Genomic DNA, 19628 nt, shown 5'->3' with positions numbered 1-19628 from the left:
GCCCCGGGCAGTGATGCAGGTACCCCGACATCCCCGGAGCCCCCTTGCTGGTTGCTAAGCGACAGCACAGCACGGCCCCAGCTGGTGATGTTGCTGTGGCAACCGGCTGTGATTTCTCTGCTTGTAATGCCACGGCAGTCAGCGGACACGCAGGGAGACGCACTTGTGACGTCCGAGGCAGGCGGGCGGAGGCCTGTCTGCCACCCCCGCGGGCTTGACTCGCTGCCGGGATGTGTGCCCACCACCCGCCACTTCACCCCACACCCCCTCCATATCCTCCCCTGCTCACGGCGATTTCTCCCCCAGAACCACTCAGGAATCTCCCAGCTCAAAGCAGCCTGGTGTCCACACCACCCACAATGAGGTTCGGAGCCCGCTGGGGAAAGGTAAAGGATTGCTTCCCTTGGCAAAGAGAGCCCCGGTGAGCAGGTCCATCAGCCCGCACAAGGGTGACTCTGCCAGGAGCCTGGCACTATGCATCTGCCCCCGAGTGCAGCTCAGGGAGCAGCACAACACAAACGATTATCTGCCAGAGCCGCATAACCTCTGCGCTGTGGCTCACACATCCTCAGTGCCTTGTGGTGCCTGGATGGAGCGGTAGAGGCTGACCCCGTGAGACATCCTCAGAGCGCGGATCTCTGCCCCCACACCCTGGGCAGAACACCAGCAGGGAACGAGTGTCCAGGACAAATATACCCAAGTGCTAAGCACCTGGTAGGCAGCCGTACACAGCTCTTCCTGCACTTCAGCTGTAAACCAACCCAGCTAGCAAACCATTCCAGAAGAGATTTCGAGTGTTTCTGCAAGGCTTCTGCCTTGAGACATTAGCAGCACCACTAAGCTGTGAAAATCCAAAAGGAGGAATCTAGACTGAAACTGAAGTCAAACTTTTTCCTGAGTTGGGAGATAAAAATCTGAATGAGTCCCTTCCTCCCCTCTTGCACTTCACTGGAAGTTTCAAGTGGCTGTTGTTCCAGTCCAGATCTTTATGTTTATATTAATTGTTTTATTAAGCAGTGCTCAAAGATAGGAACATGTGGGCAGAAGAGATTTTTTTTCAAAGTATTACTGCTTATTCACACTTGCTGTAAACACTTCCTCCAGGAGATTCTGGAAAGTAGGACACAGAAGGTGTTTGCATCCAGGCACTGCATTACTAGCTGGAACCAGAGTTAAACATGACTGAAGGCTTCGCAAATATATACATAAGGAAAACGCAATTAAAATCATCTGATCTTTAAAGAGCCATGCTGGGTTATAAAGTTCACACACCTTATAATGAAAGCAAGATTGCTTTTCCTAAAGGCAAATTACTAGATAGTAGCTCAAGGGGGAGGTCTCTTGTACACTGAGGTTTTTTTTCCAGCTGTATTAGGTGCTCTGGTTGCCCATAATACTGTAGAGCCAACCTTGCAAAACAGCCTAAAGCTTAATCAGCATTTGGTTTAGAATGGCCTTCAGGAAAACCCAGTTCACTTTAAGCACAGATAGAGGATCAGCTAGACTCTCTTGCTGACTTCTGACAGATGCCACAATGCAATACAGAGCTGACTTATGCTTGACAATGCTATCCCTGAGAATGGGAGATGCCACCATGGAAACATGAAGCTGTCTAGAGGTGAGAGTACAACAGGAAACAGACAGATGAGGGCATAAAGTGTGCTGCATGACAAAGCAACTAGGGTAAAAAGGTAGGCTAAGGAGGAAATAGAGGTTGCCCTAAGAATTCATTAGGTCTCCTCCTCTAGAAGCTCAGCTTTGTAACTGCAGATTTGCATCAGCTCTCCTTCATGGACATGATCCCTCCCAGTGTCTGGGGTGGAGGGACTGCCAAGATCAGAAGTGTTGGAAACATTTCCATTAACCATTCTTACCATCTTCACTCAGACTGCCCTTAAATACCATTTACTAGTTGCACTGTGCAGTTCCCCTGACCTAAAAAAAAGTATTGTGTTTTGTCTTCCTTGCTTCCCCCTCTGCTCTTGCTCCTCAGTCTTTGTTCCCTCCTGGATACATCTCAAAAATCAATTGAAGCTTAACTTCCCACCAGTCTCTGGCTGGTAGCTGTCTCTGTAGTTTTGTTCCTGAAGCTGATGTGAGACTATGTTATCCCTCAGCTCCTTTGGGATTAGCTTGGATTCCACTTTCAGTACACCAAGAGGGGAACATTTCACCTTACAATTCCCTTGTTCTCTACATCCTTGGAAGCCTGTTCTTGAATCCACTTCCAGATTTGGCACAGTTTTGTAGTAACAGGGGTGCTCTTAGAAAGCTCTTCCATTTGGCAGCTTTTTAGCATAAGTTGCTCACATTTATTTGTTGAACAAAGCAGCATCGTATTTGCTTGTGTTCAAGCTCAGATCAAAGGAAACTGAAGTCTTCTGCAAATTTGTGGCTGACACCAGGGCAACAAGACATGTTCAGACCTTAATTAAGACTTGTTAGCAGCAAGGGTCAACACTTACAGAAGAGAACCACAGGCCCAGTAGCTTTTGTACATGAAGTGTTTCAAGACCGAGTTTTTATTGCATCACAGGAAAACGAAGACAGAGAGTAGGCAATGATTACCCATGTAGCTCAACAAACAAGATCCTCGTAGAGGAATCATAGAGTCAGTCAGGATTGAAGAGACCACAAGGATCATCCAGTTCCAACCTCCCTGCCACAGGCAGGGACACCCTACCCTAGAGCATGCTGCCCACAGCCTCATCCAGCCTGGCCTTAAACACCTCCAGGGATGAGGCCTCAACCACCTCCCTGGGCAACCCACTCCAGGGCCTCACCACTCTCATGGTGAAGAACTACCTCCTCACAACCAGTCTGAATCTCCCCACCTCCAGCTTTGCTCCATTCCCTCTAGTCCTGTCACTACCTAATATCCTAAAAAGTCCCTCCACAGCTTTTTTGTAGGCCACCTTCAGATACTGGAACTCCACAGTAAGGTCACCTCAGAGCCTTCCCCAAGGTTAAAAAGTCTCCTCCCTGCTGAAACAGACTGCAAAGAATTTGAGCTTTTCTCTTGATCTTAAAGAACTGAGACTAATTGAGTGTGTGTGTTTTGGTTATGAAAGTTTGGATTAGGAATTTAGTGAGCTGTATCCCATACTGAAGGTGTACTATCCCAGAAAAACACTACTAGGATAGATATTACTCCATTACAGAGTTTAAACTCTATTCACTACATACCTTACATAAAGGGCAAGGTCTATAAGTTGCAGGGTAGGAATCAGATGTTAAGAAAAAACAATCTAGCTGTCAGGTTAACCGAGCAGAACAAAAGGTCGAAAGATACTACAAGATCTCCATCATAGGAAGCTTTCAGGAAGTGACCAGATAGTCACCAGTCAAGCAGGGCTGGCCAGCTTTTCACTTGGCATGGAAAGATCTAAACCAAGTAATATCTGAAAGAGAAACCTCTGAAGTCTTCTATCTTTTACACAGGCAAGACTTTCAGTAACATCAGGTCAAGTCTTCCTGAAGGAAAGCAGTAGAGAAGCCTGAAGGAACACTAACAAAAAAATAAGTGATCGCTAGAGCTTTGGAACAGACTTATATTATACATGGGCATAAAGTAAGTGAGGGGCAAAACCAAATGTAGACAGGAGACCATGCAGAGGCAGGTTCCAAACTCTGTTTGAATGTGAGCTCTTGAATGGAGTCAGATATTGGGGCAATTGCACTTGCCAGCAGACTTATGTTTAGATGAAACCAGTAGAGAAAGCCTGAAATTACCATATTTGTTCAAGTGAGATTGCTTGCAGAATTTAGCAGTGTGATATTTGTTCAAATAACATCTATTGATCAGCTATTAAGTTGCACAGGGATTTGCTAACTCAAATTACTTCTGTAGTTCTTGTCTATAATCCAGAGAGATTTATTCTCTAGACTTTACTGGATGATGTATTTCACTTTGTGCACAGATTCTTCTTAAGTGTTCCCTTCCCTCTCCACCTTAGTAAAAGGAGCTTGACATATTAGTGAAGACTAATAAAGACTAATAAATAATCACAACTGTGAGAGCTCAAGGCAAATGCTTGTGAAATTAATGATTCCGTTAATACTACCTCTTTTGGGGTCTTTCTGTGCTGGAAGCACTGGTGCCTTGGGCAGAGACCCTCACCCTTCAGAGCTGTAGTAAAGGAGAGGCCTCTTGCTTTATCAGCCTTTTTTTCCAAGAAACTACCATCCCCCAGGTCTGTTGAGCTACCCCATATTCATCTGAGTCAAGACAAGACAGCCCAAAGAGCTATTATTCAACCTGCTTAGGCTCATCTGGCTTGTTTGTGTGGTATGGAAGAATGAGCTCAGCCCAGAGGGAGCAGTGGAAGAGGAGAACACACACTTGGGAACAGCATTTATTTATTTATTTCTCTTGCTGGATGCAATTGCATATCCCTGGTGCTTTGAAAAGTAAACACAGGCACCTCAAGATTTTCTGGGCAGCACCCTCCCTTCACATGGAGCCTATGCTGGGCAGAGACTTCAAAACAAGTAGATAGAGAATGGTGCATTTAAGAGCAGGACTGGATACAGAACCATGGCTTAAGAGCAGTTTGCTTGGCTAGCTGGAAGGGGCCAAACACCATTTTACTTGGAACCCCTTGAAGCCAAGGGCAGGTGTTACTGCAGAAACTTCTACTGTGATTGTAACCACTGATTTGTACAATCTAAAACAAGTCTTCAGACCCCACCTGTAGAGGATTAACAGGTTGTTTCATTTCATTTAAAGAGGCCTCCTCCATTCTAGGCATTATCCAACCCAGCAGCTCAGAGCTACTTACTGAGATTAACTCTGATACCACGAGACACAGCCCATCAGCTGCAGGCTGACTCTCAGCAACTCCTTCCTTTCAAAGGACTCATTTACATCAGACTTTGAAAACTTGGGAAATTCCTTCTGTCTTCCTATCCTTCATAATCCTCCATCAAAAACAGTTTCACAGACTAAGAAGGTCAAGTTGAGGGAGAGGGAAGGAGACTGCAGCCTTTCTCCTTTCGTTATAGGTCAATGCCTCACCTCAACATGAGAAGATTTGCCCAGTGTGGGACAGTTCCAGACCACACAGCATTAGTGCTCCTGGTCCCAGACACAGGCCTCTTCCAATCTCTGCCCCCTCTCATGGCCAGGGAGCACACTGCCAAGAAATATTTTGCTACATGAAACAGATGATGCAGTAGCCCTCCCAAGCATGAACTTATTCAAGTTAAGATATTAGCTCTCCTGTTTCTTTCAATCTCTCTAAGCAGAGCTATGGGGCACCACAGGTCAGGGAAAAATGCCTAATCTGACCAAAAATGCCTGTTCAAACCCACATTCCAAGTAGTCTGTGATGTTAACCATTCCCACAGCACAGAAAATGTGACAAACTTCCAGAGTTAGTTAGCTGTGGTGCAACTGATCTCACGCTGAGGGCAGGGCAGGAGGAAACAGCTAGTTAGACTGGAGAGCCATTACCAAAGCACACACATCTATGCCCATATGTACATTATGCACCCCTTCCAATCTTCCTTCCTCTCACATGACTTTATGCCCAAGATATTTGCATGAGGCACCTGCAAGTATTTCAAGCACATGAACCAGACAATTTTCATTAAGGCTGTGTCAGCACCACTGACTGAAATGGCTTGTTTATTCTTAGTCTGCTGATGTTGCAGAGTGCAGATGGGCAGCCACCTCACATCCCTTTGCACAGCAGTGGGTGAGGCCACTGCAGAGTAGGATGGAAGCATCAAGGCCAACTTGCTGCTGCTTTAACATCACAGGGAAATTTTTTGCTTGTGTACCAACTGTCTCCCATATTCACCACAGATGAGGCAGTACTTCAAAAGCACTCAAATAGGAATCACTTTTTGGTGCATTCCACCAGCATCATTAGGCAAATGTCCATAAATACCCTTCTCACATATCTTGTCTCCCTGAGATTATCCTTGTCTCCTTGGCAACTGTCAGATGATGTATAATGCTAGCAGGGATTAGCCCCAGTGAGCCTTATAACCCTTGTCTAAATTCCTGCTCTATGAAGAGACCTGGCCAAACACTCTCCTTCCCTGGTAATATTAAGTGTTGCCATAAACAATCCAAGAACCTTTCAGTAAACTTGAGTAAGGATAAAAACTAATGTGGAGCTTGCTAAGTCACAGCATTTGTCTTGCCCTCCAAATAAGTACATTTCAGATGTGGATATACTTGGCATTTCACAGCCTGACAAGTAAAGCTGTATTTTGAATCAGTCCTTCAGAGAAGGTTTTGCTGAAAACTTGGGCTCTAATATCTTTAGCTCCTTTGTCCCTAGGCGCCAGTGGAGATCGCACTGAGAAATTCCAAATCCCTGCAAGAGCTTAACAAACTTATGCTGTATTTTAACCTATTAATTTCTGCAAACTAACCTGGATTCTGGTCAACGTGTGCATGCTCTGACAGCAGTTGTCCTGAGACTTTCTGCCTCTGATCAAGCAGCTACAGACTGCAACCTTGTGCCCCACTCCTCACCACTGCTCAGATGTGACCAAAGCATCAAGTCAGGGTACAGTCCCAACATCATAAGCTTTCTGCAAGTGGAGTAATTCCCTGCTCTATACAACATTTGGACCTGCTGAGGAAGAAATTGTTTGTCCCTTGGGACCCCATCTGCCTGGGCACTCAGAGCAGATTTTTGCCACATCATCACACAGATGAGACCTATCCCCTCATGGGAAATGCAGAATAAGCCAGTACAGGAAGCCAGGCAGCACTGCATTATAACTAAATGCATAAGGGTTGAAGTATGCAAGTGATAACAAACACTTGTGGAGCACAAGTGACGTGTTTAAATGACTTGCTCTTTCTTCAGTCCATTTGACTTTTTATAATGTTCTAGCTTGGTGAGATCTGCTGTAATTCAACAGAAAAAAAAATCTGAGTAAAGCCAAGGAAAGGAGGCTAAAAGAATCAGCAGCCCCAGCATCAAAACCCAGATCAGACACACTACAGCAGAAATAATAGCATGTCTGTAATTAAGCAAACAAATCTCTGGCACAGCATTGTGTCTACGTAAAAATTCAACAATGTGCCATGGCTGATACCTATATTAATCAACTAGAGAGAGAGAAGATAAAGAAGGGGGGGGGGAAGCCTCCAAAATTGTGGCAGGAGATAAGTCAGAACAGCCAAGCCACAGGGAAGCCAATATAGGCAAGCTAGTGACATGCAAAAGAAAATCCAGATCTTGGCACAAGATGGTTAGCAATGATGCGACAATTTCTTTGCATGCGCTGTGGACCTGTTTGCTCCTCAGCCATCTGCCAGCTTCAGTGTACATCTCATCACATGTGAGACAGGAGAGAGAAAAGGAGTCAGCAGCTTAAGGAAGGTCATTTTTAGCACAGATAGGATAATAGTCTTCCTGACTAACTCACAGGACAATGTACTTGCAGAAATTCTAAGTGACACCATTTTAGATACTCTTACACACAGCAAGCACTCAGTAAATTTAGTATTGCTACTGCAGGCTTCTGCAGAAAGAAAAATTCAGCTACAGCAGCAGGAGGAATAAAAACTACTGGGAGCTGGATGCCACCATCTCCTCTGGCAGCAATCACATTGTTCTTGCTTCCAGGCAGAAAGAGGGAAAGTTAGTTAATTAATTTAAAGGCAGCAATATTAGGGAAGATCCCAGATTAAAATCCTGTAGTAGCGTAAGAATTGGAGCAGCAGATCAGCCTGTGCTCCAGTGCAGGATAATCCATACACAGCAGGGCAAGGCCACCCTCACTTCTGAAGATAAAGCAACAAGCACAAGTGGAAAGCCATGAAAGTGGCCACAGCTACAGCCTGAGCACATTCCAAGAGGGCTTTCAAAATAAAACACACTCTGAAAACCCAGTAACTTGTCAGGGAGACTTTGAAGCTAGACCAATTCATTGTGTTTAACATGGTGTGCTGTAGATGGTCTCTTTTTGCCTAGTTAAGGCCAAAAAGCACACACAAAGGATGCAGATCACTCATCAGTCCTGACATTTCCTTAAATGCACCAGAGCATTTCCTCACCATATCCCCTTTCTCTCAAAAGGCACCCATAGACCTTGACACACTATCCCTCCTAGACGAATCACTGTAGGTGAAATAGACAATTATGGGGAAAGAGAGAAGCATGCTCCACTTGCACTGTTGTGACAGCTTCATCAAGGATGCTACTTCTTCCCAGACTAAGTCTTGGCCATTAACCCTTCAGCCACCAGGGAAAACACATCTTTTCTGAATGTCAAACACATAGGACAGGCTCTTAATTCTCACAGCTTCTGTCAGTGCAATGTTTCACAGTCTAAAAATCTCGTGCAGTACTTACAGGTCTCCTAACCCCAGTGCTGGTTTGCAGGCAACCTCGTGGCTTGGTTGCTCTCCCAATCCTCATGACTGCCTGGCACTTGCTCCATGCTGCACATCTCAGATGAGGTTCACTGCAAATATGCCATGTCTGCATGGAGCCATGCAGTGCCAAAAACACCCACAGCTTGAATGATTCTTATACTTCCAAACAGCATCTCAGACTGAGAGGGAAAGGGCTTTGATTCAGTGACACCTGACCAAAACCTTGACTGCAGGCACAGTTCAAGTATAGCACATGTGTGCCAAATTTCCTGCCCGCAGCCAAGCACAGAGTCTTTGGCTGTGACTTTTTCAGTGGACACTAGGTTCACATGCAGATACTCTAACAGCTGTTGGGATGCTTATGCAGTGGGTTTTTCCTCTTCTGCCAGCACTGCATTTCTCCTCCATCAGAAAAATGAGTGAAAATATGAAGAGTTCATACGGAGGGGTCTTCACCCACACAGGATCATCCATGCTTTACCTTAAGTTATGTTCACAGATACACCAAAGCCTTAAAATCATACAGACAGCATCTCCTTCCAGTCCCTGACAATGACAGGCCTGATTTGGCTGAGCATAGTATGTGTTACACGCCATCCTATAGTATGTGCTGCATCCACCTTGTTTTTCAGTTAAGTTTGCTCTCTGCATCTACTTGCTTTATTTTTTATTTTCAGGAACAGTGAGTTTGCCAAAAGCTGTTATTTAAATAAATTCTTGCAAGAACATTTTAAAAGCTAGATTGCACAAGCACAAAGGTTCCAAAGAGAGATCCACATTCTTGTTTCTGGACCCTCCCATTGTCCAGGGACTCTGGCTGCAGCAATGCCCCTGCAGTCTCCTCAGGGAAGGCTGACACATCCATTAGAAGCTCTGGCCACTTACAGAAGTGCTCAGCAGCTTCATAAAAGCTAGACTACAGGTGTTCAGAAAACTTATCCTCAACTTTGAAGGCACCTGCTGTGGCTTAATTTAGCAGCTGTGGCTCGTGCAAGAAGTTACTATTACATACTTGCCACCACATCGTGCTATTGAAGTGCAGACTGCTCTGAAGGCCAAGCCTCTGCTGTGAGATCTAGGTCTTAGAGGCTTAATCCCCTTAGTGCCACATCTGTGGCTTTGCAGAAAAAGGTAAACAAGTGCTTCTGCATTCAAGCATCTGCTACACTGAGTCATAAACTGAACCTTGGTGGAAACAGAGCAAAGCTGGGCTAAGAGGAGACAAGTGTTCATGTACAAAGCATAGATGTGTATTCAACTTGAGCAGATCAGAGTGCTCAGATGTTATTACTAACACACTGTGATTATCTTCTGTCAGCAATCAGCAAAGAGCAAGGCTGCCTTGTGCTCCAAGTCTGCTCCAAAGACCTTATGCTCTAAACAGATCTTTTCATGCTGCCAACAAGGGAGAGCAATTCAGGAATAGCTAGAGTCTGCTAAAGTACAGGAAGAAGCATTGCTAAGTTAAATGGCATCTCTAGAAGCTTTTTGTCTGCAGGTATCCATCACAGTTCTGTTGTGTTTAGAATGACAGGGGAAAAGCTAGCTGACCAAGTATTTTTAAGTAAAAAATGTTACCTAACAGTTCCAGAACAATACTTGAAGAAAGCAGATGTGGACCTTTTTATTTAAGTGTTACAATTGTGACATGCTTCCACGGGGCTTTTTTTTTTTTTCAAAACTTTGCTTCATGGAACTCACCTTTCATTTATGACCCTACTGTGCCTATCAGTGGCGAAAACATTTAGTGAAGAGAAAGCTTTAATAGAATAGTTTGAAGCTGTAGTTCCCATCCTGGAAAATATTCACTATAGGGTTTAAGTTTCCTTATTTTTCTGCAGAAAGCAGCCATAAGTTTTACTGTATCAGCTATGAGAAATAAGCCTTCTGCACAGAACATCCTCTGTCTTATTTTAGTCAAGCCAAACTCTCCCTCAAGACAAAGGCTTCTTAACTCTTTTCCTTCTAGGTTTTGAAATAAATAAATCAGTCTGTGAAAGAAACAACCTAACACATCAATACTGTTTCTAAGAAACAGTCTGATGGAAGTTGTTTGGAGTCAGACTTGGCAGGAATTTTAAAGATAATAAAACATGTCCCAGGTCAAATCTACCTTAAAGATACATTTTAGAGAAGGTTTTTCTCTCTTCCTATCTGAAGGCTGCCTGAGATAGATTTATATATTTTAAGCCAGCTCCTTATATTTTGCCTCATGGTTTTTTTTTGCATCCACACATTTCATGTGCTGGAATGGACACCAGTATTTTCATGCACACAGACATGTAAGTGCAAGCTTGAGCATCAGGTCAGCATACAGTGGAAAGCTTTTGGTTTGTGTATTACCACTAAATCCGAAAAGAATGTGTTCTGAGCTTAACAGGAGGTATAGATGAAGATTTCAAGAGCAGAGAGAACTGTCAGCCTGCCATCCTGTGTTAGATATCCCCAGCAGAACTCAGTTAATTTTCTTTGAAATAAAGGAGAGTGCATCAAGCCAGAGTAAGAGTCTGCAAGAAGTTTGATTATTGTCTCCTGCTTACAGGCACAGACATCTGAGTTTGAACACCTCCAGGTTTAAAGTCTTAGAGTAGAACAATTTCATTAAAAAAAAAAAATAGAGATTTACTCTTCCAACTTCTGGCTACCAGGGGAAGACAGCAAAGCCTCCCAGAGCAGGAGGGTGCTTTACATTTATCTTTGCCTCCACCATCATAAGCTTCTGCTTCTATTAAAAAAAAATATTTAATAACAAGGTTAAGACTTTGTGTTTCCAGTTCAGCTATTTCCAAACTACTCAGGCATTTTTTATTTCATTAGGCTATCATCTGACCCACACTTAGGAATCGCTACAAATTCACTGGAAGAAATACTTTGCATCCTTTAGCTCAAGTCAAAAAGTCAGACTGAGCTCAAAAAATCTGAATTAAAAGCTCACATCAAAGGTAACTTGGCCAAGACGCTCTATTGAGATAAAATAGGCCTTTTTTTCAGGGAAAGATAACTTATTCATGGAAATTAGGCATTAGAAATGCATTAGACATTATCTAGGAGAGCAGGCTGCTGAACTTGCCAGTGCAAAACACAGACCATCCAGCTTTCCAACTGCACTGGTTCCCTCTGTTAAGCCAAGGCAAAACTTCAGACACTGCAATCTTATACACAGGGACAATAGACTTTTTAACCTGAATAAACTGCACCCAAGCTGTGTTCTACTGGAGCTAATGTGGTGGTTTCTCTTAGCTCCACTTGAACATCACCAGACTTGAATATTTGAGTCATAAACCTTTTGTTTCCATTTGCAAACAGGTAACTAAAGCACAGAGAAACCACTGCTTCATTCAAGGGCACACAGACCTACAAGAGCTTGCTAGTTACATTTTAGTACCTTATTCCTTCTCAATAGGCAAGAACCAAACCACTGCCAACAAGCCCCACATTCAGCTCTCCATTTGGAGCCCTACCACAGGCACCAGCCTCGGGAGCCACTGTGCAAAGCTGCCTCATCTCCCATACTTGGGAAGCGTTACTTGTGTACAAAGAGCAAGACCCACTTCGTGCACTGCTTAGCACTGCGTGTCCTCCAGGCACACTTTGTCCTCTGAGTTATCTCCAGCGCTAATTTATTGCAGCATTCAAAGCTGCAGGCCTCCGGCAGTCCCTCCCACAGGAAACAAGCTGACTCATTTTTCCACACTGTATTTTCCACAAGAGCCAAATGCCTAGGTCAAGAATAAACCATCAAAAAAAGGAGGCTCGTGTTTAAGCACCTCCTAAAGTGTGCACAACCCACGCCCACTTCTGAAGCTATTGCTTTCATTCAAACAATGAACAGAGAGATTTTACACCCAACTAGAATTGCCTTCACATGGCACACAACTGTCTGCTTCTGTTCTAAACAGCAGTTCCTATTCCTGTAAATGATTTAGCCTAAGGAAACATTTCATTCCCCTCAAAATGGGCAATCCAGCTTCAGGCTGAGCAGATTCAAGTTTTGTGTAAGTTTCCACCAAAGAAATAAACACCTCCACTCTAACAGCACTTACCTGGATAGGTGCAAGCCCAGCCTCACGTAGGAAAAGAGCTCCCACCTGCTCCTTGCTCTCCCTTATAGCCAGCTCCCCACTGGCCTCTGCCTCTCAGGTGTGAGGCATCTGCACTGATATGGCATTAACTCATTGCTACCCACAAAAGCCCACAGCATGACTGGAGTGTGTTGAGAGGAAACTACTCACATACTTGGCTTGTTTTATTTTAAAACTCAGATAAATATGAGTTCAAAAGGCCTAAGAATTTGCAGTTTGTTCTACAAAAGGGAAGGAAGAGCAGATCTGCAGCAAAACACTTTCATACAAGCAATACAGTGTATGTCACAACTGCAGAAGTAGTGCAGATCTTACTCTAAAATGCCGCTGCTGTCCTTTGTCTCACAGAACCCTCTCAGGCTGGGTTTAATGCTACAGCCTTGAGGCTCTTCCCATGTGTCCAGAGCCTGATGCTTATAAAAGAGTAATTCCAGTGTTCCTTCTCCATGACTCACACTCCTTGGTTTGGCAATTAAGGATGATCATCCTCTAGATCTTTGGTTCCGTTTTTATTTAGCAGGTTCATTTTGTGCTACTAAACTGCCTCTTTATTCCTTCTTTTGTCCACCCGCTCTGTTGTCAGTATAGAACTCCTCCAAGCAATCTAGCTGGTCTTCTGTGCTCTACAGTGTCAGCCTGTTTCTCACTGAAGAGAAGGCTCATCAGCCTGTATGGTTCTAACAAAGGCAGTGCCACAAAATCAAACCTTTCTGCCTAAGCAGATATGGACGTATTGAATCCTCTGAATAAAATTAGAGAAGGAGGAGACCTGCAGGACTCTAAAGACCATTTCAGGTATCTCAGTGTGAAATTGTATTGCAAAGGCACCAAATGCCTGAATTGCACTGAAAAAAGGTGACAGAGACAGGAAGACAGGTTGCCATTTCACATAGTTGTACAATTTCAGTGCCAGGATCCATTGAGGACAGCTCACGCTGGATGCTGCATGTCCCTACCATAGCCACCTCACAAATCTTACCTCAATGAAGCAGCAGTTAGCTGGGGGGGACAAAACAAAGGAGAAGAGTGGACTGATGGGTGCTATGACAGGCTGCAGAGATGGTTCCTGAGGAGAAAGAAACCTGTGTTAGGAAGTAAATCTTACCTGCAAAAGTCAAGCAGGTATAGCCACTCTGGCTGCTGGTATTTAATCCACCTGCCAGTCTGCTTCTAGCTACTGGATATATAATAGGTAGTAAATAGCATTGTCCTGCACTTCTAGTCATAAAACCCTTTTTTTCCCTATGAATATTCCATGGGATCAATGTTAATGGTCTCTGTTGGATATTTACAGCCAAAATACTTTGGAAGTGTTGCAGGTTTCCTGAATTTGCGTTTCCCCACACAGCTTCTACAGGGAGTGACACCTCTCACGCCAGGACCAGGCTGCTGCATGTTTCATGTAGTTACATTTCCCCACATCTGGGCAGGAGCAAAGTGAAGAATGAGGCAAGGAAAGGAGGATTCATTCAGCCCTTCACATCGTTTGGCAGAGATGGGGACAGTGCTGGCCCCAGCCGTGGTGCACAGCACTCCCCTGCTCCAACGGCCCGCACCGCACTGGGGATCGGCGGGAAAAGGCTCAGCCGGGTGCCCCTGCACTCCTTCCCCAGAGCCGGTGCTGACAGGGCTGTTTCGCACACTTCGTACCTCACCTCTCAGTGCCAGACAGTGTTTTGTCCCGTCTGAAGAGGGTTTTCCCACAGGTGACACTGGCATCGCTGAGCAGCTCAGCTGTGCCGCGCAGGGTAGCCGCTGCAGAACTGGCTGGAACCGGCTGTGTCCAGCACAGAACAGCGCCGGCCTCACCTCAGAGAGGTTTCTGCAGCCCCGCAGCCAGCCCCTGACGACAAATTCGCCTCAGGGAGGTGTGTATCTAACCGTTGTCGTTAAAATATGCGCTCCTTGCAAGGCCTTCACAAACTTCCCCGACGGCATCAACCACAAAACCCTTCTCACACTAACACCGAAGCGTCACAACAAGGTGAGGGTGGCAGCAGACCGTCAGTGCGGCGCCATCCCTCCTGCCTTCACCTCTTTACCACAACAGCAACAACAAATCCTCGCTGTTAACCCATTCCCTGGGAATTGCCAGCCCAGTCACTGCTTTTACATCAGGTTCCTCTAAAGGTAAGCGACCTCCCTCGACTCATGAGGGAGTCACCTTATTTTCTACATCGTCATGAGCGGCTGGGTGGCTGCCTGGCCAGCCGCCACCGTGCCGCTGCTCTTCTCCACACACGCCGTGGCAGCACCGTACCGGGCCCCGAGGGTGCCACATCCTGGGGAACTCTCCTCTGTGCACATAAATCAGCAGATGCAACAAGAAGCCCTCGAAAGGCGATGAACAGCATGTACCACTTACTGTGTAAGCACTTTCCCGGATAAAACAATGCTTTGGATAAAAGTTTAAAAGTTGACCTGCATTGAAAGCTTCTCAAAGATTCCCTAACCAGGCAACCTCCACGTATGCAAAACGTTGATGGTGCGTGTGGCACCTGTGCACCGAGGGCTGGAAAACAGCCATGGCCTCACCTCTGACCTCATGGGTCAGCCTAGAAGAAACAGGGTTATCACCAGCAGCAACAGGCATTGGGGTGCCAGAGTGCCAGCCGTGGTGGCAGGGCAGAAATCCCAATACTCCCAACTAGATTCCTCTAGGGTTTTTAATTATTACTCTAAAGCAAGATGTAAATTGTTTATTTCTTTTCTTGTATTTGAGTAGCCAAGTGTATTTTCCTCCCAGAGAAGAGCTGGGAGTCCAGCAACCTGAAGCCAACGAGGCAGCAATTAGTGGTTTGAAGTGTTAATGGTACCAGAGTGGGAACTGGGGAGTCCCTTGAACTCAGCTATTAGCAAATTAATAAAAGGGGTAACATGCTCTCCTGAGTGTTAACACATTTAGCAATAATTAGGACTCCTGTTTCTATTTAGGCAAGAAAATCTCCAATATTCATTGTTAAATTTGAATCATCTTGTTTGTAGAAGTAAATCATATGGAAACGTTGGTTTCTTTGTGCAGCTACAGTCTATTAAACTTTATCCGTTCTACTTTCCTTTCTGGCATGACTTATAGCTGGGTATTTTATATGCAGCTAGTTTTATTTAGCAAATCTTCCCCCAAAAGAGTGTTTTCTTTGGAGGAGACTAAGCTACAGGCCATTTATTTCTCACAATCTATCCCAGGCATTTCAGAGGTCTCTCTTCACTGAAGCCTCAGTACTCCAATTTATTTGCATTTACTGTATTTATTTATCACTCATATATTCCAGATGTTAAATCTCGTGGGGTTGTTGTAACTCATAAACCGTGTTTTCCTGCCAGATACCTACACAGTTCTGTGCACTTTTTAGCACTTCAGATTTAATCACAAGAGAAACTTCATCGGGTTTGCAATGAAAAAAAAACAAAAGGCACTTAATTAGAACAGAGTCCAAAATGTCCTCCTGCGCTTCCTTGCTTCTTTCACTGCCCAAATCTCATCTAAACCTCGCCTGAAGTCCAGAAAACAAATCTCACAGTTGATTGAATCAATGTAATTGTGCATTGATGTCTGTGCGTTTGCAGATATGTTTCAAACTTTGCCTGGTGGCTGTGTTGGCTAATTTGTCTATACCCAGGAAATTAATTCTTTCTTAACTACAGAACAAAGCTATGATATTGGGCGATAGATGTCTGCCTTTCTGCAAAGAATATTACTTCTCTCTAGCAAAATCAATGCATTGTTTAAATGATGGATGTAACCAGAAAAGGTTTTGGCTTTCAATGTTTAGGAAAACACTGGTGGTAAGAGAAAGCACTACAGTTTGCATAGTGAGAGTAGGCCCAAAGTGGCTGAGGCAGAAGAAACTCATTTCAGTTCAACAAAAGCCACAGCTTATATGAGAAGAAAAAGGAGAATGTGGATAGAAGGTTACATCTTCTGATGTAACCTTAAGAGGATGTTAGAAGTAATCAGTAGTTGGCTCATGGTTTAAAACACACAGGTATGGCAAATAGACACCATATTTGCCATAGAGCCTGGCAAATACTGGACGCTGTCGAAGTGTCTGTCCATCAAATAAATCAAATGTATGTTAAATATCTAGATTTTGATAATCAATTAGAAAGGGTAGTTCAGCAGTAGTTTTTATAACCTCTGAAACAAAAGTAGCATAAAAGGGGGGGTTCTGTGACTAGAGTTCAGTTTAGAGGGCTTTGTCCTCCTTGCAAAGGTATCAGCCATTTCCTATTTAGAAGGAAATGGTGGGAAACACATAATAACACAGAAATTTTTGTTTTCTTCTGTTAAATGGCTGGCCAGAGAGAGTATTCTGCTCTGTATGAGCCTAAAGAAGGTATTCTTTTTATTTTACTGCATGAGATACATAGGGTGTGAGTGATGTACACTGATATGACACTGTAACATCTTGTCTGCTTTAGGGCCCCAAATGCTAGTGGTAAGTGGATCCTTTTTTCCCTCCATGGTGGGCTGTAACGGCAGGAATAAGATGTGTGAGTGTGTAAGCTGAGCAGCAGGTAGATAAGTTCCAGGTGATGATTTAAAGCTGGTGAATACAAACCTTGCAGTCTAGTACCAGAAAGGACCTTTGAGGTCAATTCATCTCCCTTCTGTCGTAGGCACCCCTCAGAAAGAAACTACATGATAAAGTGATCTACCTCCTTCACAAAATTAATTTTGGCCACCATTTCTCCCACTGTAATGGTGCAGGAGGAAGAATTCCACTGCAGATCCTTGGAAATGTAGAAATTTTCCTGTTCTCAGCCTTAATATACTCTTATCCAGTTTATTCACATCATTTTTTTTCTGCCAAAACTGTGCTACTGCTTAAATAGTGCTTCTCCCTTCTGTGTGCTTATCCGTGATTTATTTATAGGGAGTCCTCTCTCAGCATTCATTGCAGAAGATAAAATAAGCCATCCTTTTTTAGTCTCCTTTCATATAACAGACTTTCCACTATCTGAATCACTCTTGCAACCAATCCCTTCACCTGCTCCAGTCTCAGCATGGGGACCAGAACTAGGCACAGCAGCTGTATATTGTCGTACCAGGAAATTTTTTCAATGCCATTAACACTCCCTTGTTTCTTACTGCTGTATTGTACATTTATGCTTTCTGCACATAGAACTGTTCTAGCACATAAATTATGTTGTATGGTTACCTACCAAATACTGATGTGTCATCTCATCTAGTACCACTTGTGCTCCTTAGGAGTGTGGTCAGTATCTTGCAGGCATAAATCCTTTGGTGCTTTTCATCTAGTGCTTTTTTTATCTTTGATAGCTCCTGTGCGGTATTTTATCACCAAGTTGTTTCAGCAGTCTTTACAAAAGCAAGTGAATCATTCAAAAAAGGCACAATCCATCCATCTTCTTTAGTGTCATCAATTAACAGCTACTGAGGATGCTTTTAAATCTATAGCTGCTTAAGGGAAGAAAAATAACCACCTCCTTCCTATAGTGCTGTGCCATCATTATATTTTGTGTGCTTTGCCTGTGCAAGGAGGCTTTATTAAATAAATGAGGTGAGGGTGGTACTTAGAGGCCTCTGATGTGAGGCTTTAGAGGAGGGAAAATGATCACTTATGCTAATCCAGGATAAGAAGGGAACTAAAAACCAACTGCTAGACAAGATTATTTCTTATTGTTGGAAACTGTTTATCATTCTAGAGACCAGTTGTCTGAGCCTGGCTGATTTTGGTGAATGCATTTCTGTCTTCTGCTGTCCCTACATACAAGTAGTGTTAGGGCAACCACGTTTTCCTCCACTTGATGGAGGTAGAACAGTCTTTACCTCTTGATTCTGATTTGGATTATTACACTGCAGACTGCAAAGTAAGGAGCGAGTTTTAAAAGGGGTTAGCATTGCCTTTGTGGACAGCTCAGGCTGGGTCTGCATGCTCATTCTTCAGGCTACATGGTACTAGAGCAAAGCCATTGCAGCCTTGTGCACCCAGTGTCAAATCCTGACCCACATTTGCCAGATGTAGTGTTGCACACCCAAACCTGCCCACAGCTGCCGGGTGCCTCTATCCTTCTGTCCCATCTCACCTGTCTGTCTAAAGTGTTGTGGCTGCTAACAGCATTTGGTTTTGGACATATGGGCTGTACCTGTGCCCCAAGCAGGACAGCAGTGCTGCATCTTGAGGGGGATCTATTCACTTCCAGCTAATCTGCCCAAGAGAGGTCTGTGCCTAAGTGTTATGGATCCTGATGGAAGCTAATTAAATAGAAAACCATCCATTTGTGCTTTCTCATTAGGGATTTGTCATAAAAACCTTATGTTCTCTTACAAGCCTAAACAAGTGTGTTCACTGTGTAAAAACCAGCCATAAAGCTGTCTGGAGAGTAGTTAACACATCTAAGCTGTCACTGATACAGGCTGTCTGCAGCCTAGATCCTGCAGGTAGCAGTGACCCTTCCACTGTCCTCAAAACACCCTGTAGATATGGGACATCCCTCCTCCAAAACAGGAAAGAGGGCCAAGCCCAGCGATCCAGCACTGACAGTCAGGTGGAGTGGATGCTTCTCCATCTGGCCCTGACAGGAGCCAGAAACCAGAGGCAAGGAGCACTTCTTTTTTTCCCAGAGCTATGTCAAAGACGTTCAGAGATTTTGAAAGTGTACATTTAATAGCAGTGTTTCCTGAGGTCAAAGAAGATTGCCTCCCCCCTGCATTTGTGAGTGTCCTGGTCTCCTCAGCCCGGATCAGGCAACTATTTTTGAGGGAAACTAAATCCCCTGTAGGGCACGGGAGTCCTCATGCTATCTCACAATGGAAGAAAGTTATGGGCTGTGTCCTTTTGGCTGCCCCAAATCAGCATGGTCTAAATGGCTGCTCTCCTCATTGTCTGTCCAGGATGAGTTTTTCCCTCACCCAGCCTATGCAGGTTTCAAAGTTTCTGCCAAAGCTAGGACTTGTGGGGAAGTCGCATCAGGGCAGATCTTCCCATAGGCAGGAGGAGGTAACTGTCTACTGAAGGAGCCCCTGGGGTAATGGCAGCTGGTGTCTCCTTGCAGGCATCCGAGGTGGAACGGCAGCTCTCCCTGCAGGTCCACACCCTCCGGGAGGACTTTCGGGAGAAGAACTCCTCTAGCAGCCAACACATCGTGCGGCTGGAGAGCCTCCAGGCCGAGGTGAGTCACCTGTGCTCCGTCTCCTTCACAAGGGGCTAGGGCTGCTTGAATTTCTAGTATGA

At 44.5% G+C, this 19628-nt stretch overlaps 2 protein-coding genes across 4 annotated transcripts in view; one reads left to right on the top strand and one right to left on the bottom strand.

Annotated features, from left to right (window-relative positions):
- The window catches only part of CIT (citron rho-interacting serine/threonine kinase), a 116856-nt gene extending 104400 nt beyond the window's left edge, over window positions 1-12456 (bottom strand). Inside the window, exon 1 of the mRNA XM_064169062.1 lies at window positions 12391-12456. The gene's annotated coding sequence lies outside the window, so the exon portion shown is untranslated. The remainder of the gene's footprint in view (window positions 1-12390) is intronic.
- Window positions 1-19628, top strand: part of BICDL1 (BICD family like cargo adaptor 1) — a 57847-nt gene that overhangs the window by 11541 nt on the left and 26678 nt on the right. For all 3 annotated transcript variants that reach the window (XR_010307917.1, XR_010307918.1, XM_064169072.1), the window contains exon 3: window positions 19450-19566. Coding sequence is in view for 1 of the 3 variants with exons in the window: in XM_064169072.1 (XP_064025142.1) it covers window positions 19450-19566 (117 nt within the window). In the remaining 2 variants the exon portion in view is untranslated. The remainder of the gene's footprint in view (window positions 1-19449; window positions 19567-19628) is intronic.

Source organism: Pogoniulus pusillus, chromosome 30 (genome assembly GCF_015220805.1).
Source record: "Pogoniulus pusillus isolate bPogPus1 chromosome 30, bPogPus1.pri, whole genome shotgun sequence".
Lineage (NCBI taxonomy): Eukaryota > Metazoa > Chordata > Aves > Piciformes > Lybiidae > Pogoniulus > Pogoniulus pusillus.
Note: the sequence above shows the minus strand (reverse complement) of the source record. Positions and strands in the feature narration are given on the sequence as shown.